Here is a 24486-nt window from a genome sequence, read left to right as displayed (position 1 = left end):
ATACAGGCTTATGAATTTATTAATTACCAGCAAGCTTGTTTTAATTATTAGGTTTTTTTTTCCCGCAATGATTTTTAACCCTGACTTTGGGGGATGGGGGGGGGGGTCTGTGTGTGATGATGATTGGTTGCCCTGGGGGCAGTGATGTATTAATCCCACACTGGCCTGCCAGATGATTGGCCGCTGTGCGATCTGCAGTGTGAGGGTGGAGCTCGCATTGTTTCTCCTGATAACAGCAGCTGGCTTTGCGTGGACGCAGCAGATGTTTCTCCTGATTCCTTTTGAAGACTGGGTTGGCGGGCGGTCAGAGACCTGGTGTTTGTGCCGATCTCCATCTTGGCTCCGAGTTCTGGCTGGGTGTTCTCTCTCTGTCTTTTTCCATTTCTCAGGTTTTCACCCCTGTTTCTTTCTCCCTTTGTTTTTCCTCTTCTCTACTTCTTGTCTCCTGTTCTTTCCCTTCTCTCTCTTGCATTGGCAGCTCAGAGTATCCCAGGTGAAGGAAGCTTTCCCTCCAGAGAGCACGTTAAGTAACCTACGTCCATAGTCGTCTTCCAGAACATCTGTAACCCGCGGTGTGGATTTCCACAGGCCTGGTCAGATCCAGCATTGGCTGGGTTGTGCTGATGAGATACACCCCATAATCAAATTCTGGTTCCCATGGCGACAGCTGCGGCTCACCTGCATTAAATATCTTGCAGCTCAGCAGTGCCTGTGCTGAAGGGAAATGCCAAAGAGCAAGGCTATGACCGGAATTATGGAGCTTCTTGTAGCGGGTTAATTACGTTTATTTATGTATTTTTTTCTTTGGGTGTTGCTGGGTGGTGCATTTCCTTCATCACTGGTACTCAGTGCAGTGATGTGCGCTTTGACCCCAAACGGAATCCTGACGGTGACGGGTGATGCCATCGGCGGGCAGTCCTGTGGGCGGGTGCCTAGCTGACTGTAGTGTCCCACTGGGAGGGAGGGTTTCGGTCACCAGGGTAACTCTTACCTCGTCGACCTCCCTTTTGGCCGATCAGACTCCGGCAGCCTGGCTGTGGCGGCTGAGCCTTCCACCGCGGTGACTGTGCCACTCGGCCGGGGTTCTGCAGAGGAGAACGAGGCGGTGGCAGTCGGCTTTGGGCAGTGCAGTGAGATTGTAGTGTACTTCTACTAATGAACCGCACAAACTTAAACTCCTTAATGTAATGTTTTGACGTCATAGTCTTCATCGCGGTGTGTTCATGTCCTTCGATCAGTGCAATCACCGGCACCTTGTGTGCTTTCATCTGGCTTCCTTTTTTGTATGTCCTTTTGCTACCGACAATTCAAAGACACTCTCTGTGCTTAAGAGTGTTGCCTGCTTTGAAAAACTTTAATTACCTGCAATGATATCTCAACCGCAAGTGGCTGATTTTTGCCACTATATTGAAGTAGAACTGCGGTAAAACTTCTAAATGTTTCCCACCACAAGGTTTTCTTTTCTTTTAAAAAAAAACAACTTTTTTTGCCGCTGTGGTCCCTGGGGCTGCGTATCACGCCCTGCGTTTGTGACTGTGGGACACCTGCCCCGATATTTCCGTTGTAACCACGTTGTTTCGTGGCAGTTATGAGTAATGAACGCACCGGCATAACTGTGGTAGAATGAGTCCGTTTGAGCGTGTGGTTCAGATACTCTCGGATGACTCTGCGTTTCCTAATTATGAATAAATACGATAGTGCTGGTTATTCAAACTAAGGACTTCTCACGGTATTTAAAGAAAAAGAAAAAACTGACAGAACATTTATTAGTTTAACTTTTATTACTAAAACTAGCAAAAATCTATGTTTATAAATCATTGTTTCACGAATACTTCATTACCCGTCATCAGCACAGAATACCTCTGTGTATATAGCCCAAACATCATAAAAAAAGTAGATAAAAATCTCGATGAACCTCACAGTGCAGAAGAACGAAATGATGATGTTTTTGTAGCGGTCGCGGTTGCTCAGTTTGGGGGAAACTGAAGAACGTGGGTTTGGGAGCCGGTGGGTTAATGTGAAGCTGGAGATTCTCAACCCCCCCCCCCCCACCCACCCCCACAAACCTCAGGCCCCCCAGCCTGTCTCTTCTGCGCCCCCCCCCTCCCCCATCCCTCCACATCCCCCCGCCCAAACCATAACCTCTCAGTGATCCCTGTTTTCTGGGACTCGTTTCAGGATTTTGGAAAGAGGATCGGGACGCCTCCTGCTCTCGTCTCTAAGGGTCGGGTGGAGACGCAGCGATTATGTCATTCTCTGAGGGGGGGGGGGGGAGGGGGGACCAAAAGAAAAATAATAAAATAAATTTAAAAAACCTTAGCAGAGCTCTACTACAAGACAATTAAACTTGCAGAATGCCAGCAGTCACTGACTTTTAAGAGCGTAGCTGTTTCTGGTTTATTTATTTATTTTTTTTCTTCTCTCTATTATTTAATTCTTGGTTACAGAAATCAAGCTGCATTTAATTTTGTTTCCAAAACTGAAGATTGACAAAAACGACCGTTGACAGGTTTTGGCTGTCTGCATTATCTCATGCTTCTGGTAGCACGAGCCCTATAACTGGGACTGTCTGTTCCTCCTCTGATTGGGTCGTTTGCGAAGAGCGATTCTGCACAGTGAAGTTTTTACCGTCTCTCACGGTCAGTCCTGTTTGAGCTGACTGTGTCCAGGATGCAGAGTCTCTGTGAAATCTTTGCGAGCTCTGAAATATGTCAAACTGAGAGCTGCGTCTCCACTCCTTACAAGGAGACAGAGACACACACGCTCTCCAAAAACGGCCGGCCTGTTCGTGCTGCCAGTTTGAAACGGCATCTTTGCATGCTTGTGTGTGCCTGAGTGATGAAGTGTGTGTGTCTGTGTGTCTGTGTGTGCGTGTGTGTATAGTGGTGGTGGTGTGATGAGTCGTGGTTATGTGTGTGTGTTGTTGTGTGTGTGTGCAGTGGTATGTGTGTATTAGTGATTGAGTGGATGTGGTGTGTGATGTGGTGTGTGTGAAGAGTGTGTGAGTGTGTGTTTACAGTGAGTATGTGTGTTATAGTGAGTGAGTGAGTGGGTATGTGAGTGAGTCAGTGGTGTATGTGTGTGTGTGGTGTGTGTGTGTGTGTGTGTGTGTGTGTGTGTGTGTGTGTGTGTGTGTGTGTGTGTGTGTGTGTGGTGTATGTGTGGAGAGAGAGAGGTTGGCTGGTGTAGGTTTATTTTCACTGTATGTTTCGAGTGGAGGTCGAGTGTGTGTGGGGGGTATTGTGATGTGGGTGGGAAAGTGTGTGAGTGTGTGTGTTACAGTGAGTATGTGTGTATTAGTGAGTGAGTGAGTGGGTATGTGAGTGAGTCAGTGGATGTATGTGTGTGTGAGAGTGTGTGTGTGTGTGTGTGTGTGTGTGTGTGTGTGTGTGTGTGTGTGTGTTACAGTGAGTATGTGTGGATTAGTGAGTGAGTGAGTGGGGTATGTGAGTGAGTCAGTGGATGTATGTGTGTGTGAGAGTGTGTGTGTGTGTGTGTGTGTGTGAGAGTGTGTGTGTGTGTGTGTGTGTGAGAGAGCGAGAGGGATTAGGGCTGGTCTGTAAGGTTTATTCCATTCACCTGTCATGTTTTCCCAGAGTGGGAGGGCTCAGAGGTGCACTGGTGGGCGGGGCTAACTCTCAGGCATGTGGGCGGGGCTTACTGTCAGGCCTGTGGGCGGGGCTTACTCTCAAGCCTACGGCTGGTTCTCTGAAGTGAAACGGACAGCCTCGTGTCTCAGGGAACTCTCCCCCTGTCAGGGGAAGTACAGGCTGGCCTTCCCTCACGTTTCTGGGAAAACCCTTTTCTTGTGTTTGGTCAGGAACTGACACAGGCTCTAATCTCGTATATACATATATCCTGTGAAAGACTTCTGAGTGCTGGACGACACTGTGGTGTAGTGGTTCGTGTGTGTGCGTGTAATGTGTGTATGTGTGTGTGTGTGCGCGTGTGTGTGTGTGTGTGTTGTTTGTCGTGCGTGGTGCGGTGGTTGTGTGTGTGTTTGGTGTGAGCTGTGTTGTTTGTGTGGTGGCGCTGCGTGGTTTGTGTGTGGTCGTGCTGTGCAGGCTTAATGTTGCATATCTGTGGATTGTGTGTGGTGAATGTGTGTATGGGTTCGTGTGTGCTGCGGTATGTGTGTATGTGTGTGCGTGCGTGCGTATGTGCATGTGCGTGTGTATGTGTGTGTGTGCGCGTGTGTGTGTGTAATGTGTGTAATGTGTGTATGTGCGTGTGTATGTGCGTGTGCGCGCGTGCGCGTGTAATGTGTGTAATGTGCGTGTGCGCGCGCGTGTGTGTGTGTAATGTGTGTATGTACTGTATAGAAAGCACTCATGTTAAAATGTTAATGCAGAACATAAGCTGAGCGTGTTGCGCAACACGGGCCCTGTGGGGTCGGTAACGTCAGCACAGAGCGCTCAGACCCGCCGCACACCCCCACACCCCCACACCCGCCACACACGGGCCCAGCTGGGGGGTGTGGGTCCGCACGCGTCCCGCTCAGAACCCGGCACATGGTTCTGGTTTATGAGGTCATACACCCCCCTCCCCCCCCCAGGCCCCCCGGGGTGTTCCCGCTTGTGTGCTGTCGTTTGATTGGTCTGGAGGAAAGCCAGCTGTTGGAGAAGTTGGCGGTGTGATCGGGGCGATCCTGCTCCTTCCGAATTTTGCTGAATGAACAGTTTTATGACCCTTTTTCTCTCTCTCTCTCTTTCTCTATCCATCTCTGTCTCTATTCCTCTTTCCATTCCTCTCTCTCCATCGGTCTCCCTCTCTCTATACCTCTCTCCCCACCCGCCCCTCTCCTCCTTCTCTCCCTTTCTCTCCTTTCTCCACCCCTCTCTCTCTCTCTCTCTCCTTCTCTCACGAACCCCCCTTCCCCCCTCTCCTCTCTCTCTCTCTCCCTCTCTCTCTCTTGCAGAGTGCTGGTCTGTTTGGAGAAGTCACCCCGCCATGCGTGAATACAAGCTAGTGGTGTTGGGCTCGGGGGGCGTGGGGAAATCCGCGCTGGTGAGTGCCCTCCGGCGGGCAGTGCCCGTTCCCGTGCCCCCGTCTGCCTGGGCAGTGCCCCCCTCCCCTCCCCTGCCGATGGGCCAGCAGTGCCCCCCTCCCCTCCCCTCCCGATGGGCCAGCCGGCCCGGAGAACAGGCCAATGTGAAAACTCCACCTGGAGTATTCAGTACTGCTGCGTCTGTGATGGAAGCAGATTTTTAAGAAAATCTGAAATGAACGTCTGCTTGTGTTTATCCATGCATGTGTGTGTGTGTGTGTGTGTATGTGTGTGTAGTCACATGGCTGTCTTACAGGTGTGTGTGTGTGTGTGTGTGTGGTCACATGGCTGTGTGTGTGTGTGTGTGTGTGTGTGTGTGTGTGTGGGGTCACATGACTGTCTTACAGGTGTGTGTGTTTGCATGCAGCGGCAGCACCTGTGTGTGTTTCTGTACTGTCTGACAGTGCCCCAGCAGGGGGCGCTGTGGCCTTGCCTTGTCTGGGATTGCCCTCACTTTGTGTCTCTTGTGCTACCTCATACAGACAGTCCAGTTCGTTCAGGGAATTTTCGTGGAGAAGTACGACCCCACAATAGAAGACTCCTACAGAAAGGTATGCGTGTGTCCCTGTTCCCCTCTCCTAAAATGAGTATTGCGTTCTCCTCTCCTGTGCCCCTCCCAAAATGATGTGTTCTCTTCACCCTCACTTTCTCTCCCTCCCACAGCAAGTGGAGGTGGACGGGCAGCAGTGCATGCTGGAAATCCTGGACACGGCAGGGACAGTAAGTGGACTGGATCCATTCTGTCAAAAGCGGTCATGTGACCTCACAGTAGTGCTCATGTTCATGCTGATCTTCAGAAGCCTGTTGTCTTTAACCAGAGAGAGACAGAGTCTGAAAGAGGTGCCTTTATGCCATATATGATAGAAACATCTTAACGGGGTTTAAGGGATTTTATGTTGCTTTTCCTAAAGTTGCCTCAGGATGTTTTTACACACAGCGTGAGATTCATGCTCAGAGCCCTTCATTTGGGCAAAGTGCTTCAGTTGGGTGTCCCTCTTCAGTGAAGAGCGGGCTGACCGTTTTTCCCCTCCGAAATGGGCAGTGAGCTCCTTATCTGTCTGAAGGCGGCGGCCTATCACAGCATTGCATTTCAGCTCTAAATCGTGACTCTGAGTGGTTTTGTGTTTTTGTGTGTTTTGGCAGCAGTACCGTAGAGACATTTAGCAGACGCCAGCAGGGGCTTTAGCTTGGCACAAGAGGGGTATCTGATATCTGAATGCTTTAAGATCCCTGGAAGCAAGGCGCGTGTGGGGACGGCTGGACAAGATTGAGGTTGATGGGAAATGACAGCCCCCACCCTCCCCCTCCCCCCCCCAGGAGCAGTTCACGGCGATGCGGGACCTGTACATGAAGAATGGACAGGGCTTCGCGCTGGTCTACTCCATCACGGCACAGTCCACCTTCAACGACCTCCAGGACCTGAGGGAGCAAATCCTACGAGTGAAGGACACGGAGGATGTGAGTCAGACCGCGGTCTCTGTCCCGCCCCCGCGGGGGGGGGGGGGGGTCCCGGTTCGGTGACCCGATTCCGAGGTGCCCCCTCGAAGTGCCGCCGCCGGGCCGCTCTCTGATTGGAACGTTCCGGAACACGGGCGTGAAATCTCTGACTCACCCCGTCGGCGCACTCTGGACTGAATTCCCCGATCCGTTTCCTCGAGTCAGTGTTACACGGGTCACTGCGGCTTTGGGCCTCTCCTCTCCCGCTGTGAGGCCCATTCCCGTTTCAGGAATCTGTCCCTGTGGGGCTGTAGATGCATTGTGGGTAATGTAGTTTTTTTTGTTTTGTTTTTTTGTTTGATGTGGATACCCGTGGGGTTTGCAGGGAAATGTGAGCAGCCTGGCTGGACTGGGTGATTTGAAGGGTGCAGAGTTACTCTAACACTGCATCTGCCAAGCAAGTTCCTCTCGTTACTGCTGGAGGCACTGTAATTTACTGCCTGACTGTCTTAAACTGATTTACAGTCCCTCCCCCCTGAGGGTAGTTCTTGGTTATTGGCGGCTAGACAGCCTGTAGGGTTGTGCAGCTCAACAGCAAAGACACCACCCCCGTCCACATTTACATTTATGTTTATATTTCAGTATTTAGCAGATATTCTTATCCAGAGAAACTTTTACATACAGTCCAGTTATACAGCTTTTTCACTGAAGTAATTCAGGTTAAGTACTTTAGGGTACAATGGCACCGTTCCACCTGGGAACCCAGGGCCCTAACTGCTACCCTACACTACAGCCTGTGTCTGCAGAGGGGACTGTGCCTAGCTTAGCCTGTTAGCCTGTGTCTGCAGTGGGGACTGTGCCTAGCTTAGCCTGTTAGCCTGTGTCTGCAGTGGGGACTGTGCCTAGCTTAGCCTGTTAGCCTGTGTCTGTAATGGGGACTGTGCCTAGCTTAGTCTGTTAGCCTGTGTCTGTAATGGGGACTGTGCCTAGCTTAGTCTGTTAGCCTGTGTCTGTAATGGGGACTGTGCCTAGCTTAGCCTGTTAGCCTGTGTCTGCAGTGGGGACTGTGCCTAGCTTAGCCTGTTAGCCTGTGTCTGCAGTGGGGACTGTGCCTAGCTTAGCCTGTTAGCCTGTGTCTGCAGTGGGGACTGTGCCTAGCTTAGCCTGTTAGCCTGTGTCTGCAGTGGGGACTGTGCCTAGCTTAGCCTGTTAGCCTGTGTCTGCAGTGGGGACTGTGCCTAGCTTAGCCTGGTAGCCTGTGTCTGCACTGGGGACAGTGCCTAGCTTAGCCTGTTGGCCTGGTAGCCTGGTAGCCTGTGTCTGCACTGGGGACTGTGTCTGCAGTGGGAACTGTGCCTAGCTTAGCCTGTTAGCCTGTGTCTGCACTGGGGACTGTGCCTAGCTTAGCCTGGTAGCCTGTTAGCCTGCTGCCCGTTCCTGCTGTGATCTCATAATTTTACAGAGCAGAGATTGTTCTGGATTCCTCTGTCTCTGTAGGCGTCCCGTAGGAGCGATGCCCATTTTTGGGAATATGTGTAGAGAGCCAGGAGGCAGCCCGCTCTCTGTGTCCAGCACAGCCCCTGGAGAGTGCTTGGGGTGGGGGGGCGGGGCTTGTGCGATGGGAGGACGGAGCCAGAGCTTCTTTGATTTGCTTCAGGCTTGTCCCAAATCATTTTTATTGGCCCTTTAGGTGCATGTGACTATGTGTTTAATTTCCCCTCCAGCTGAGTCAGCTCTGAGCTGTTTTCCGATTGGCCGATGCAGCAGCAGTAGATCTCCGTTTAGAAATCCGTTCATCTCACCGCCGTTCACTCTCTTCCTGTGACGCTCAGTCCCCGTCCCGTCCACTTCCTGTTTCGAGGCCTTTCGTCAGTCCCGCTGGAGCAACCGTTCGAGGCTCGCGGCTGCACCCCCCCCACCCCCCCCCCGACAGCGCCCGCCTGAAAGGCATTGAGGGCTGGGGGGGCTCCGGTTACCTTTAGGTAACGATACCAGCTCTTCACTCATTATGCTACACTGCCGCCCAGCAGCGTGGTACAAAGGCCACGGTTGCTAGCTGCTCCAACCTGGCTTAATACGTCAAATAAAAGCATTGTATAGCAGCATCAGCTGGCCCTGACTTTTTCTGAAGGCCCTTTAGATGGTTTTTGAGAGAATAAGACCAAAGGGAAGGGTGGGAGTATGTCGCATGTTTATCCAGCGAGTGGCACATTTACGTTCATTTGCGAGGGACTGCACATCATTTTCCAGTGCTCGTTTTCAAGCATTTCCATTGGCTGTTCTGGGCCGGCTGTTGTTGGGTAGATTCACTGTGGAAAGTCACTGTGGAAAGTGAAGCTGCTGATTGGTCAGAGGACATCCTGAGGTTGTTGGGCTGAACTTGCCTGCCGGTCTCGGGGCAGGACAGGGCCGCTGCTCCTGGTGTTTGTGTGGAAATACCAGCCCGTGTTTTCACTCTGTCCCCAGACAACCTTCATTATGTGTCCCGGTTTTTGGGGGATGGGTGGTGGGTAGTAGGGGGGCTTGTTTGGACTCCAAACATCAGGCCACGGTTCTCCCTGTGGTCATTATAAACACCCCCCCCCCCCCCCCCGCCCTTCTGCAAGGTGTTCCCTCTGCATCGTTCCACTATGATAAAATACAACTCCCAGCATCCTTTGCTCTCATTGACTGGTATGCACTGGGGAACGGGCTCCCTACAACTCCCTGAACTCAGCCTGAAATGTTTTGCTGTCTAGTGTGCATTTCACTCCTGAAGTGTTTCCTGTTTTCCTAGAAACTCTCCTAACAGACCTGGCCACCCCTCCCCTCTCTGTCTTTCTCACTCCCACTCTCCTTGCTCGCATTATCTCACACACGCGCGCGCACTCACACACACACACACACACACACACGCGCGCTAACACGGACACATGCACATATGGACTCTCACATTCTTTCTCTCTTGTCTCATTCTTACTCTTGCTGTCCTCCCTCTCTCTCTGTCCACCCCTTCTCTTCTCTTGCTCTTTCTTACTCCTCTCTGCCTCCCTCCCTCTCTCTCCTTCTCCCCCCGTCTTTCTCTCTCTCCCCCGTCTCTCTCTCCCTCCCTCTCTCTCCCTCTCCCCCTGTCTCTCCCTCCCTCCCTCCCTCCTTCTCTCTCTCTCCCTCCCTCTCCCTCTCTCTCTCTCTCTCTCCTCCTCCCTCCCTCCCTCCCTCTCTCTCTCTCTCTCCCTCCCTCTCCTCTCTCTCTCCTCCTCCTCCTCTCCTCTCCCCTCCCTCCCTCCTCCCTCCCTCCTCTCTCCCTCCCCCTCTCTCTCTCTCTCTTTCTCTCTCCTCTCCCTCCCTCCCTCCCTCCCTCTCTGGAATGGAAATGGCCATGCCCCAGACCCAGGCAGAAAGCTGATTTTATCCTTAAACTGCCGGAACGTGCGGTCTCTCCCCCCTCCCTTAACTGCCAGTGTGGCTCTACACTGAGGTCCAGCGCGGCCTGCGCCTGCTCTCATAAGCGACTGAGACTTGTTCAGAAATATGGAAGCCGTTTAGATGACATCAGTTGATGGCTGAGGCTGATTTTGCGGGCTTATGTGCGTTTAAATGTCTGTGGGCTGATTTCTGACCTCCCGCTCAGGCTGACTGCGTTCGCGGTTGACCTCGTTGACGCAAACCCTAACGCTAACGCTTATCACCGACCCTAATGCTCTCCCCCACTCCTCTCACTCGCTCTCTCCCTCCCTCCCCCACTTTCTCTCTCCCTGTCTGCCTCCCTTTCTTTCCCCCTACCTCTCTCCCTCCCTCTCTTTCCCCCTCCCTCTCTCCCGCTCTCCACCCCGCTCTCTCCTCCCTCTCACCCTCTCTCCCTCCCTTCCCCACTCTGTCCCTCACTCACTCCCTCTCTCTCTTGCTCTCTCCTTCCCTCCCCAACTCCCTCTCTCACTCCCTCACTCCCCCACTCCCTCTCCCACTCTCTCTTTCCCTCCCTCCCCCCCTCCCTCTCTCCCTCCCCCCCTCCCCCCTCAGCTCTGTTGTTTTTACCCCTGCTCTCGGCCTGTCCGTAGTTCCTTCCCCTTAGCCCGGCTCTCGGGCGTCCGTCTGTCCCGCTGGTTTTTGTAACGCTGAAATGGGGTTCGCCCTGACGGAGACGGGGGGCGTTCCCCAGGGCCCAATCAGGGTCCGTTTTGGGCTCCGGGCCGTATCTTTCAAACGGCCCCCGTTACGGGCCACCGGGGGCGGAGTCCTTTCATTCGCTTCCACAGAGGGACCCGCACGGGACCGACCAATCAAAGGAGAGCCTTCATGTTTTTATGACGCGCACTTGAGACAGAGGCGATATGAACTATTGAACTGAATTACACTGGAGCTTTGTCCCTGTGCGGGTGGTCCTTAGGGAATAAAACAACCCGTAACACCGCGTCCGCCGTGTGTGTGTGAGTGTGTGAGTGTGTGAGTGTGTGAGTGTGTGAGTGTGTGTGTGTGAGTGTGTGTGAGTGTGTGTGAGTGTGTGTGTGTGTGTGTGAGTGTGTGTGTGTGAGTGTGTGTGAGTGTGTGTGAGTGTGTGTGAGTGTGTGTGAGTGTGTGTGAGTGTGTGTGTGTGTGTGTGAGTGTGTGTGAGTGTGTGTGAGTGTGTGTGTGAGTGTGTGTGAGGGTGTGTGTGAGTGTGTGTGTGTGTGAGTGTGAGTCTGTTCGCTCTGTGCTGAGGTGTAACGTTCTCTTTCGCTGAATGAAGTTGCTGGCTGTGACGCTCGCAGAATGACCCGGCAGTCACACCGCCCAGCTCTGCTTAGCAGTCAGAGAGAGAGCCCTGTTTCCGTCTGCTGTGTCTGAGAAACTTCTGGAAAATGTACGTTCAGGAGGGAAAAGCGAGCTGGAGACAGGGGAGCTGTCAACTTCGCTGAATTTTATTCTTCAGATGTGGCAGATGAACTCAGTTTCATATTCCCTCCGCTGCACTGCTTAAATAATTAGCGGAGTATTGAGTTATTATCGGAATATTGAAGCCTGTCAAAAGTAATTTATTCTTTACGTATATTATAATACAAATTTGGATAGTTTTAAAGCTTGCGGGTGTTCACAGGGGCTATGAAAACACACCTGTGTTTTTCTGGGAAAGGTCTCTCTACAGTGGCCTGTGGTTAGACTCTTTCAGCTGGATGTCCGCTGTGGCAGATTGGCCGATTTATCGCTTGTCATGTTTCTTTCTACCCTTCCCTAACCCCCTCCCCCCCACCCCGCCCTCCCTGCAGGTGCCCATGATCCTGGTGGGGAACAAGTGTGACCTGGAGGAGGAGCGGGTGGTGGGGAAGGAGCAGGGCCAGAACCTGGCCCGGCAGTGGAACCACTGTGCCTTTTTAGAGTCTTCGGCAAAGTCCAAGATCAACGTTCTCGACGTAAGAACCTCCTGAGTCCTTTCCCCCGAACCTGAGACTTCACTGCCCCCTCACAGTGAAACCTGGTTATGGTTTAACTCTCAGGGCGGGACGAGTGCACTGGTCTCAGATACCCAGGCTGGAAATGTCCGTTTGAAGCATAAATGGTGTGTTTGTGTGACGTTGCTGAAATTGTTGTGACACTGATTACGTATCAAATGAATATTTTTATGGGTACAGTTTGCCCAGTCAGGATTCAGTACTGGCTACCAATGTTTTTTAAAACAGTTTTCCTCTGTAGTTTGGAAGCCTAGTTTTATTTGAATGGCCCCTCCCAAGCTTGTAGTGGTCTGTCATATTTGGGGGGGCACAAACTGCCCTGCTGGGGCATCTTTCCGGGGGTATTACATTACATTACATTACAGGCATTTGGCAGACGCTCTTATCCAGAGCGACGTAAAACAAAGTGTATAACCATAACCAGGAACAAGTATGACGAAAACCCTAGAGAGAAGTACCGGTCCAAGTACAGGGAACAACCGCATAGTTCAACTTGGACCCTGATGGTTAAACTGATTAACACTAATAACGAGAACGGCAACAACGCAATCTATGGAAAAATAAAAATAAATAAAAATACAATTAGTCGTTAAGACAGGCGCATCGACTAAGTCACCTATGAAACAGCTGCCTAGTTACAACCCTAAGTTTTAGTCATTTACAGGGGGAAGGGAGGGATGGGGAGAGGTGCAGCCTGAAGAGGTGGGTCTTCAGTCGTCGTTTGAAATGGGTCACAGTCTCAGCTGTTCTGACCTCCACAGGGAGGTCATTCCACCATCGTGGGGCCAGAACAGACAGGAGACGTGTTCTGGAAGTGCAGGTGCGAAGAGGGGGAGGTGCTAGGCGTCCTGAGGTAGCAGAACGGAGGGATCTGGCTGGCATGTAGGGTTTGAATATCTTGTGAAGGTATGCTGGGGCTGATCCCTTGACTGCCTGGTATGCTAGGACCAATGTTTTGAATTTGATGCGAGCTATAACAGGCAGCCAGTGGAGGGTAGTGAGCAGGGGAGTTACGTGGGAGTGTCTGGGGAGGTTGAAGACCAGACGAGCCGCAGCATTCTGAATGAGCTGCAGGGGTCTGGTGGCAGATGCCGGTAGTCCAGCCAGAAGAGAGTTGCAGTAGTCCAGGCGGGATAGAACCATTGCTTGGACCAGGAGCTGGGTTGAGTAGGTGGTGAGAAAGGGGCGGATTCTGCGGATGTTGTATAGGAAAAATCTGCATGCCCGGGTTACTGCTGCAATGTTGTTGGAGAGGGACAGCCTGTTGTCCATCATCACTCCGAGATTCTTGGCGCAGGGTGATGATGTCACTACGGTGTCCCCTAAGGAAATGGAAAAGTCGAGGAGGGGAGAGGATAGAGCAGGAATAAAGATTAGCTCCGGGTATGGTGCGTTTACCCTGTCAGACGGCAGTTCACCCGTGCCTTTGTCCTGTTGCAGATCTTCTATGACCTGGTCAGACAGATAAATAGGAAAACGCCAGTGGAAAAGAAGAAGGCGAAGAAGAAATCCAACTGCGTGTTGCTCTAAGGCTTCCTCCAGCATCAGCTCTGAGCCAGGTGAGTCTGCGCAGTACCGCCTCGCACCAGCAGAGGGAGCCGACGCGACGCTGGGAGTGCGCTGCCCTCTGCTGCCCTTTTCCCCCGTGCCTTCGTGGTTATTACCGCAAAAATAAATTTACCGTTTAATAAGCATTTAACGTCTTTGAGGGCGGTTTGAGAATTTCGTGGAAAAAGTTGAGTAATTGAAAATGAATTGCTGGGAAGTGACTAAGTACTATGTACGGCCTTGAACACAGCAGGTCATTGTTACTTCCGTAGTTTCCTTTTGGGAACACTGATGTAAAGGGAGTCTAGTATATCCGACTAAACATTTTTCCTGGGTTTTACGTTTCCTCTAGAACCCCTTCGGAGGTTTGACGGGCTTCTTGTGAATTGCGTAACACACCGTTTGCTTTTTCTTTTCAGCCACCTCTTTATATTGTGCTAAAATAGCTGCTGTCTTTATTAGTTCATGGATTTATTGGTTGATTGCAATCATTTATTGATTGATTGCATTTATTTGGTCTCGGGTCATGAATTTTGTCTCTCTAGCAGCAGCTGGTGGGTAACAGCCCCATCTGCTGGTTGAACAGTGTGACTGCATGCATTTACAGTGAGCGATTATTTATAGTGAGTCAGTAATTTAAATATTGGTTCACACAGGTGTTTGATCTCTACCCAACATCCCGCTCACTCATTGTATTTCCTAGAGGGGGTGGTCATATTTGGGCATCTGAGTGGCAATGTTGTGTATGCTGCCTGTTTTAAGATCTCCTCTTTCTGAGCTGTATGAGCCTCCTGGTTGGATGCTTAGCAAACTGGCTAATAGTGTAACACTGCCTCACGCCTTGTGTGTGTGAGTGTGTATGTGTGTGTGTGTATGTGTGAGAGAGAGAGCGAGCGAGAGAGAAAGAAAGAGAGACAGGTAGGGAGGGAGATAAGGAGGGAGAAAGGACTGCAAAAGAGTGAGTATTAGACAAGAGAAAGAATGGGAGTGTGAGAGAGAGAGAGAGTGAGGGAGAGAGAGAGAGATTGCACCTGCTAGAGGACAGTGGTGTTGCTGCAGCGCTTGTGTTGTTCTGTCGGTGGTACCGGATGGAGTGGTCAGCAGGAGCAGCAGGTCTGCTGGACCCGGTGCTGATCTGTTAGCCAATCACGCTGCAGCTTATTCACGGAGCGATCACATGCAGGGGAAACTTGTCAGCACGCACCTGTGCCATATGGTGGGGCTGGATTGTTCATGTTAGTCATGTTGGGAACTGTGCTGCAAGATTGTTTGGCTCCCTCGCTTCGCACTGCATGCTGGGAGCATGAAGCTTGATGTTCTCCATTTTAACACACTGCAGATTATACATGGAAATGGCTTCTCTCTGTTTTGAAATACATATTTAATACACTTCAGACATTTTTACTACATATCATTGGCTTTCAAGGGTTTGAGGATTTAAAGATAAAATCTGTCCATTAGAATTTGGATTTTGAATGTATATTTAATTGTTCACATTTGTTTATATAATTTATGTGCCTGGCCATCTTCAAAATTATGTGAACAAAATGGGCATATGTAGCATTTTTTCTACAGGACTATCAACCAAAGTAGACTTTTACAGGCAGTCTTCATTTCACTAAGATTTTGATTCTTTAATACCACCTGTTATAGGTTGCTGTATTAATGCGAACTAGCACTAGTTTATGCTTGTAGTAGCTAGTTACAATCCTCTAGTCTAGCAAGATAGCTATGTCGCCAATGAATACTCAATTCCATCCACACTGTTTTCACGAAATAGGTAGTTTCTAGTTCTGCCTGATTCCCTGCTACAGAGAGAAGGCGAGTGAAAATCCAGACAGGGACCAGACTTGTCCAGCAGGGGGCAATGTTGCCACAGTGAGGTTTAATGGCAGTGATGGTTGAACAGCAGTAGGTTTTACTAGTTTATTATACACATTTCTGTCTCTTAGTGTTTAGTTTTCTATTGTGTCAGATGTCTTGGCATCCGATGACCCATTTTTACTCTTAATTTAATTTATCAGGAATGGGATTAATCTCCAAAATGTGAAATCTATGGATAATTCGAATAACCAGTGTTTGTGCCCTGAGAGGAAATGTTTCTTCATTCATATCTTGAGAAAACTTGTGGTTGTGATGCGACAGGGCTGAAACTTTCCATGTGTAAAGTTTTCGGGAATAGCAGATGGTTTCCAGGAAATTCCTAGAAAGTTTTGGGAATTTACCAAAAAATCTTCTGATCCGTTGCAACCCTAAACACAGTATCACAGTGTAACACAGCAAGCTGTGATGGGTGAATGACCTGTGCTCATTAAATCTAATTTATCTGCATGCTCCTCTGTCCCACAGATCGCTGTAATGAAGAACTGTTGCTCTATTGGAACGTGCCTGCATTCCAACTCCATCAGTGAAGGAAAAAAAAAAAAAAAAAGGACATCGGAAGAGAGAGAAGTGGATTTGTTACGACCAACTTTCAACATGTCTCACAAAGTCCTCTCAGCTTTTTCTACCAGCCTGAAGAACTATTTGGAAACTCTGGCCTCTGAAATGGCTGCTCCATTTTCTCCACCATCATCGTTTTTTAAAAGCAAATGAAAGCTGAGAGAGAGAGAGAGACTGCGGTATTTCTTCCTTGCAGTAGCTTATTCAGAGACATGGACGGATTGAATTTAGTTGTGCGACGGTAAAATGCGTAAACCTTCGGACCAGTGTGGACTCGTGTTGGTGTGATTATAGATATTGCAAGTCGAAATCCAGTTGAAATACGCCCCTTTTTAAAAAACGAGAATTCTCTGCTCTCCGCTCCGACGGTGTCGACAGTAACAGATCAAAACGCCATATATTTTTGTGTTCCCGAAACCACGGACTTCCTCGTCTGAAAACACCACCTTTCTAAAGCGACGTTATTTTATATATAAAGCCACACTGCTTTCATATCTCCCATAATATATTTCCGGTTCCCTTCAGCATCGAAATGCTTTAGAAGAAGGGTCTTTTATAATGAGAAATTGGGGAGGGGGATAATGAAGAGTTGATTTCTATGTCTTGAAGCTCAGATATATTCTACTAAACCAACTCTAATATTGCTTCTTGTCTTCTTCCTGTCAACAGTAATTTTTCTTGCTCTTCTGAATGATATGAATGATTAAATTTTAGTACATTTTCATTATTTTGGTCATTGTATTTAATTTTATTCATGTTCGAATGCAGCTTGGTAACTAGGTATTTATTTGTTTGGACCTGTTTGTGCGTAATTGCCTCATATAAGATAATAAACATCCCCAATGCGAGTGACTTCTTTATAAACCCCTCTGTCCGTGGTCTTATTGTCCGCTCGGCTGGACACCAACGCCCAGGTCACAGAGACAATGTCTCTTGCTTTTAAACATAAGATGTCATTTATGTTTGGATCCACACAGGCATGAACACTGCTGCATGTGCCCAGCCTAGGGATCGACTGAAGGAAAAACTCAATTTTGTGTTTAAAAAAAACAAAAAAGAAAGACACTAAAACTGCAGTTGATTGACTGAACGCCATTTTGTGTGTAGTTTAGTGCTTAAACATGGAAGCCAGTTGTGCTAGATCCATCAGTACCATCATGTGGGGCAGGAAAGGCTTGTGTATTCAATGTGTGAAATCAGTTGACATTTTAAGGAAATGAGTGACAGGGTTGTTTTTTTACCTTTCAGTATTCAGTATAAAGTAAATAAACATATTTCATGTCAATGTCACTGTGGTTCTTAGAGAAGGTTTTTCACTGACACAGGCACGGTCCACTGTGATTTTTGAAAAAGTTCATGCTGTTTCTGGAATTCAGTATTATCTTTTAAAAGAACAACATTTTCTGTACATTGAACAAGATTTGTTTTCACTAGATAGGACAATTACTCTTTCGACCATTAGGTGGCAGTGTTTTATCAGAACAAAATCACAAAACCAACAGACTGAAGCTCAGCGTGGTCATCGGTGAGTTTAAACGGCCTATGCAAAGCACCTGATGTGGGAAAAAAAATGGGGTTGTTCTGATTTAAAAAAAACTGCTGCCCTCTGACTGATGAACTGCAGCCTGTATTTGAGTTATTAAGGTTATTAAACGCGACATTAATGTGATTCATTTGACCTCAGGCACAGGAGACTGACAACAACACTCCCTGTTTGCTGTGAGATTGGCACCAGCAGGTTCTGAGGAATCTTATTAATTAATAAAGACTAAACGCCTAATTGCAGGGATGGTGACAAACCGCTTCAGGTGAATTGGTCATGTTGTCATGATTTAGATTTTTAAAAACCAGACGCCAACATGGAGTATGCCCCTGTCATACACGGTTCCAAGATTCCACGGATTCAGAGTGAACCGAAATTGATTTCCCGGTAAATTCTGAAACCTAAAAAATCTTTGTGGGAACTTTGAAAATGCAGCTATGCGTCTCGTACAGCTGTTAATATGCTGGAATAATTTCTTTATTTTATGTGTTTTATGTTACCGCTGCTTTGAGAGCGGCTAATTGCGTCCGCCTTTTCTGGGTCTTTCTTTTTTTAACGTCTGCCAGTTCGCATGAATCACCTCCGCCTCCGAGCACGACTGTCTGCCCGCGCCGCGTCACAGAAGGCTCCGGAGGAGGGGGGACGTCAGGAAAGATGCAAGGGATTGTGGGTAATAATTTTTAACTGAAAGGGAAGCAGGTTTGCCTGTGCTGGAGTGAGCCGTGCTCCGCTGCTCTAGTGATGAGCGGGATGGGGATCTCTGTGTGTCTGTGGGGGGGCTGGCATGCCGTGGACTAGGGAGGAGGAGGGGATACGAAGGGGGGGTTTGGTGGGGGTATGGAGGTGTTGTCTGTACTGTGTTAATATGTAGTATGGGTCCTCTGAAGTGGGTTGATGTGTAGTGTGTTGGGGGTTCAGTGGTGTGTTAATGTGAACTGTGTTAATGTGCAGTGTGTTAATGTGGAGTGTGCTTTGTAGTGTGTTCATGTGTAATAGTGGTCCTCCATAGTGTGTTCTGTAGTGTGTTAATGTGCAGTGTGTTCTTTACTGTGTTAATGTGCAGTGTGTTCTTTACTGTATTAATGTGCAGTGTGTTAATGTGCAGGCCCGATGCCGTTTCCCTGCCCCCCAGCGGTGCAGATGGAGAGGGGGCTGCACGCTGACCCGGGCGGAGAGGCTGCAGCGTTCTGCGTGACGCCGCATGGTGCGATGCGCTTACTGGAGCGTGTCTGACGCGCATTCCGCCGCGGCGCCGGAGGACAGGGTCTGATCGCACGGCCGAGAAGCAGCGGAGCCCCCATGTTTATTTTTAGCGCGCGGCAGCGCTTCTCCAGGAAGAATACGAGGGGGGGGGGGGCATTTTAAATTCAGCTGTTATTGCAAGGGGTAGAGACCCCAAGGCCTCGTGTTGAGCAGGGGCCTGCAGCAGTGCATCTGAGCTGGGGCCCTTTATGTAAAAAAAAAACTTGTCTTTTTTTTTTTCTTCTTTTTTTTTTTTTTGTTGCTTGGTGCACATGGAATAATGACTTCCTGCCTGTCCCCATGACCCCAGTTACACAGTGAATGTGACGGAATTCTCAGTAAAACCCACACCTTCCTGACCTCGAGGTCAGAGGTCACGACCCAGACAGGCAGCAAATCGTCCATGGCCGTTCTAAACACTTTTAAGAAATGAGAGGAACGACGGGATCCTTCCGAGCAAACTGCAGATCACGCGTGACCCAGAGGAACTAATGGGTGAGCAGTTCCACATGCTTCTGGAAGTCCAGATGCTGCTATACTTGTGTTTACCAGCCACCCAAGGTGGCCCAACGCTATCCAGCCACTTTACATTTATCTTTCAGTTTTATTTTTTAAAATCTTACTCAAGTGTAGATGCCAGTTACTCTTACTAAAGTGTGCGAGTGAGTGACTTATTAAAAGCTGTCTTGTGTTCCTGAGCTGCATATTAATAGATCTGAAGCTTATAGCCTCAAACGCTAACAGTATCTCAGTGGAATTGAAGCAATCACGACAGCCGAAAATCAGTGTTTGTGTTTATTGGTTTTTTTAAAAGGCTCTCTAATTGCACCCCTTTAAATGGATCAGAGACTGCAGTAAGTCTGGTCTCTGCTCGTAATCCCTCCTCTGTTTTCTCCCCTCGGTCTCCCTCTGTGTAGCGAGCAGACTGTTTTAATTTGGTTCTGGTCCGCTCTGATTAATTAATGCCTGACATTAAAGCGCTCTGCTTCCTGGGGCAATCGGAGGTGACATTTCAAAGGCCGGCTAGTCTGATCTGTCTCCTTGCATTACCACACCCGGCGTGAGCCGGTAATCAAATGCGAGCGCTTTCATCAGCGGACACGTGACCTGGCAAGGGGGTCACTCCAGAAATGATTTACTTCCAGGTCTGGAGCTGCAGCGGTGACCTTCATTCCTGGTCCTGGAGAGCTGCAGGGTCGGCTGGTTTTGTGTTGTTATTCGGCACTTAGTTGATCAATTAAAGCAGTTTATTACACAGGTAACTCACCTCACCTGGTTTCTCGGGTCTGAACTGGCTGCTGATATTAAGGTGAAAAAAGAAACAACAAACCCAGCAGACCCTGCGGCTCTCCAGGACCAAGACTGAAGGTCAGTGAAGTACAGCCTGTAGCTCAGTGTTCCATGGCTGCGCGGCACAGCCGGTGGACTGCAGAGTGACAGGAAAGGCTGTGTGCATGAATTAGAGCAGGGCTGCCCCGCCCTGTTCCTGGAGATCTACCGTCCTGCAGGTTTTCACTCCAACCCTAACAAAGCACACCTCACATTCAAAAGCTAGGGATATACCGTCCTGTAGGTTTTCACTCCAACCCTAACAAAGCACACCTCACATTCAACAGCTAGAGATCTACCGTCCTGTAGGTTTTCACTCCAACCCTAACAAAGCACACCTCATTCCACAGCTAGAGATCTACCGTCCTGTAGGTTTTCACTCCAACCCTAACAAATCACACCTCACATTCAAAAGCTAGAGATCTCATTGAGCTGCTAATTAGCAGCATCAGATGCACCAAATTAGGGTTGAAATGAAAACGTACAGGACGGTAGATCTCCAGGAACAGCGTTGGGCCGGCCCTGCTTTAGAGAGCACTCATGCTACTCCACGCACTGGGCAGATAGACTTTCAGTTTGGAATAAAAGAAAAACAGGAAGATGAAACATAAAAGAGAAAGACTTTCTCCTTCTGTACTAACGCCCCCTCTTTCCCAGAAGAAAAAAACCCCTGTAATTCTCAGCGTAGCCTCCAACCACACGGTCACGTTAGCGGTGAGTTAGCGCCGCCGGGCTCAGGAACGAGGAAAGGTCGCGACTCCGCCCGTCTGACACCGTTAGACGCTGAAGGGCGAGAGCAGCGGCCTTTTCCACATCACAACCCCAAATGTTTCAGCGCATGCTCAGTGCTGCACTCAGTGCTCATCTCTTCAGGCTGCACCTCTCCCCACCCCTCCCTAGCCTATAGTTTGGCTCAATGTACCTAGTTAGGCTAATGCGATCACGTTACTTTTTATTTGACAGGATTGTTTTTGTCTGATTCTGATTAGGCAAATGTGATTTCAGTGCTAGTTTGTACTTGGCAGGATTGTTTGTTTGTTTGCTGAACAGGTCACCCTACAGGGTTGGAGTCCTGATCTATGTGGTCACTTCTGGCACTACGATCTTTACTTCACTCTAGTGTGTTTCTTTTGCACCTCTGCACCTTGAACTAATGCACTTGTTTAGTTTCCCGCTCTGGTCTGCTGCCTGTTGGATTTATTCAGTTTACTACTTCTTGAATACTTTTTACATCCTTTGTCTTGCTGTTCAGTTTTCAGCCACAGAATATGTAAGTGCTTTAAGGCCCAGTTTTATATAAATTTTTTTTTTTTGGTGCAGTTGCAGTATTTGCAAGAGTTTGATAATCTTTTAATCGTTCCAAAGCAGCTTTTATTAGCCACAGGGCCACACACTGAGTATCTTTTAACCTTTTAGCAATTAGAGGATAATTTAGATGAAAAAAAGGAATGTGATCTGCATTAGAATGATTAGTTTAAATTGTGTGACAGTAAAGTGTGTGTGCAGATCCACATCTGGTGCTGCATCTGCGACATGGTAAATAATGTGCATTTTGTAAAACATCTGTGTGCACTGTTTGCATGTGAGTAATGCACCACGCTACACAGACACACAGCTCAGCTGCACTCATAAACCCAACGACCCTGATCTAACTAGAGAGGCCAATCTGTGGAGGATAATTATCATCCTGAACAGCACAAGACACAAAACAACACATGTCCTTCTCCTGAACACACGCTCAGTGCACAGGGAGAACAAAATGAACGTTTAGGAATAAAGCTTTTCAAAATCCACAGTAAATACTGAAGTCATACAGGACGGATGTGATGGTAATAGGGGGAATTGGAACTAGAGGTTTACCCAAAATTTACATGGAGATGGAAGAAAAAATGATAAATACACATTTAAAACTCGGGTATAATTTCAATTTGGAGACGGACCTGTTTGTATCGTGTGTCTGTCAAGCTTACGTCTGTCTGGAACCAACTGCCACGCCACACCAGTCGACTCTGTTCGACTCAGTTTGCAGTGACTTTTTAAAAATGATGGAGTGTGGAAAATTTCTGGCCAGTCTAATGTCCTTTTTTGAAAATGTGTCCCCCATTATTAGCAGAAGTGCACTGCTGATGTGACGTTGCGGTGAATCGCTGGGTGGGTTAGAGCACAGGAAGCCGGCTGTGGCCTACTGGGGCTTCAGAGGCCGGGGTTTTCTCCAGAGCAGGGGTGAGTACGGGGGGGGGGGGGGAGATATCGAATTAGGAAAACCAACAGGGAATTTTTTTCAGTGAAATAGTACACCTTAATGCTTCAGCATGTGTCCTCTGTGTGGCTGAATGCATTTGACAAAGGGACACAATAAACAAAATCAATAGTTTTAAAAAAAAAAAGCAAGATCATTTTTGAAAATGCACAATGATTTATATTATTTATTATATTCGGGTTCCATCAGTCTTCAAAATGTTCTATTTCAAGCTTACTTTCTTTCAAGCCAGACGAATGAGGTCGACTCTGAAGACTCGTGTCATTACTACTTCATTTACAAGGTGATTTTAGGTAAACTTCCGTCCTGTCTACTCATTTGTCGAGGGAATAGCAGCACTTACTGTTTGTACTTCAACCATTTTCCAAATTTAGAAACAAGGCTTTTAGTTATAATGCACTCTGGTCTGGAACATGCTGCAAAAAACTATCAAATATTGATAGTTCTGTTACTTTGCTGAAATTCAAAGATGTGGTTCAAAACACTGCGAAAACATGCACAACAGAGGTGTGTCTGTGTTTCTCACAACCAGATTCCACCATCTTAAATCTGACCGTTTCTTCTGTATTTGTACGTTATGTGTTGTCTTCTTTGAAGAGATATTTAAATAAAATTAATAAAATAGCATATAGTGACGGCAGTGTAATATAATGGGTAAGGAACTGGTCTTGTTATCTAATGGTCACAGGTTCGATTCCCTGGTAGGACACTGCTCTTGTACCTTTGAGCAAGGCACTTAACTGCATTGCACTTGTATATATCCAGCTGTATAATTGGATACAACGTAAATGCTGTGTAGGAGTTGTGTAAGTCGCTCTCGATAAGAGCGTCTGCTAAATGCCTGTAATGTCATGTAACATAATTTATTAGGTAATTATACTATCGCAGAATATGTTTCACAGGCTGATCAGACATGTTTTATGAAAGCTCACTTTGGCAAGACGGTTTGTTAGTCGTCTGACCTCGATTTTTAAATTTAGAGCATCGTAAGGAAAGAAAGCCTGATGATGCTCAGTGACCTTTCCTTTATTTTAACGTACAAGTGAAGTCACGTGACACGCCCCGGAGGAGGAAGCCGTGTGCTGATTCGTGTTCGTAACGGCTTTAACGCTGTGAGTCATACTGTCCTGCCCATTATGTCGTCCTGTTTCCCGTGTTCCAGAATTATGGGTATAAAACCAGCGAGGGGAGAAGAGAAAGGCATACTGAGGGTATGCAACTGCACAGCAAAACATTCAGTGTTAATTCAACTCAAAGCTTTACATTCCCGCATGATGGATGAATCAGAATCAGAATCAAGAGCGCAGAACTGCAGACCGTCGGATGAGTCAAATCGAAGGGAAATTATGCGAAGCCGCGCAGCCATCTCCAGGTCAGACTTCAGCTTCATTGCCTGATCTGTGGAGTCCAGAAAATGGCAGTTTCATCGCAAGACTCCATCGGCACTGCATTACCTATAGCTCTAACCCAGATTGACTGGTCGACTGGTGCAGTTAATTGAAAATGGATCAGCGCTGAGTCTGTTTTTTCTCCACCAACACAGAACCCCATAAAGCCGCTGAGTGATGACCGTCTGTAAACCAGCTTTCCTAGGAGCCGTTTCTGTGCTGCCACTGAACACTTTCCCTGGGTTCATTGCCCAGCACTGATACCTCTCAACGCTCCTCACAGAAAGCCTCAAATTAATTTTATACAACTCGAAATATAATGCGTCATGGCAAACGATAACTGTAGAGCGTGGACTATTTCTTGTCGCTCGGGGTACAGACCAAGGACCCCTCAAAAAAAGAAGGGGTCAGTAATCAGTCCTGTTCTGCTTCGCTGTGAGTTTTGCCCAGGTCCCTGGGGTTTCTTCGGGGAATACAACAATAACAGTGACCCCAAATATTAATATCCTGTAAGGAGCCTCGCTGGGGAGTGGGCTGTCCTGTATTGCCCAGTTGGCAGCCACGCCCCAGATCGGGCACTGGGGGAGAAGGGGACGTGCTGTGACATACACAGAATGTTAGACCTCACCCTGACATCCCTACACTGGCCAGGGAACAGACTGTACTGGGTAAAAATCTGCCTGTTTTCCCTGGTCAGCATGAAATCGCAATAAAAACACAGTAGCAAATAAACCCAGTCAACCACTGAACTTACACACACACACACACACACTCACACACGCACACACACACACACACACACACACATGCATGCATGCACACACACACACACACACACACACACA

The 24486-nt window shown here is 48.4% G+C and overlaps 1 protein-coding gene across 1 annotated transcript in view; it reads left to right on the top strand.

Moving 5' to 3' along the window:
- LOC135237566 (ras-related protein Rap-1A-like) overlaps positions 1 to 16743 on the top strand; it is a 38327-nt gene extending 21584 nt beyond the window's left edge. The window contains exons 2-8 of the mRNA XM_064304815.1: positions 4919 to 5007; positions 5530 to 5598; positions 5711 to 5767; positions 6365 to 6505; positions 11707 to 11850; positions 13330 to 13448; positions 15787 to 16743. Of these exons, the coding sequence (XP_064160885.1) occupies positions 4951 to 5007; positions 5530 to 5598; positions 5711 to 5767; positions 6365 to 6505; positions 11707 to 11850; positions 13330 to 13419 (558 nt within the window). The 5' untranslated portion in view covers positions 4919 to 4950 and the 3' untranslated portion in view covers positions 13420 to 13448; positions 15787 to 16743. The remainder of the gene's footprint in view (positions 1 to 4918; positions 5008 to 5529; positions 5599 to 5710; positions 5768 to 6364; positions 6506 to 11706; positions 11851 to 13329; positions 13449 to 15786) is intronic.
- Positions 16744 to 24486: the final 7743 nt, after the last annotated feature.

Source organism: Anguilla rostrata, chromosome 13 (genome assembly GCF_018555375.3).
Source record: "Anguilla rostrata isolate EN2019 chromosome 13, ASM1855537v3, whole genome shotgun sequence".
Taxonomy (NCBI): Eukaryota; Metazoa; Chordata; class Actinopteri; order Anguilliformes; family Anguillidae; genus Anguilla; species Anguilla rostrata.
The sequence above is the reverse complement of the archived record's forward strand: the minus strand, read 5'-3'. Positions and strand labels throughout refer to the sequence as shown.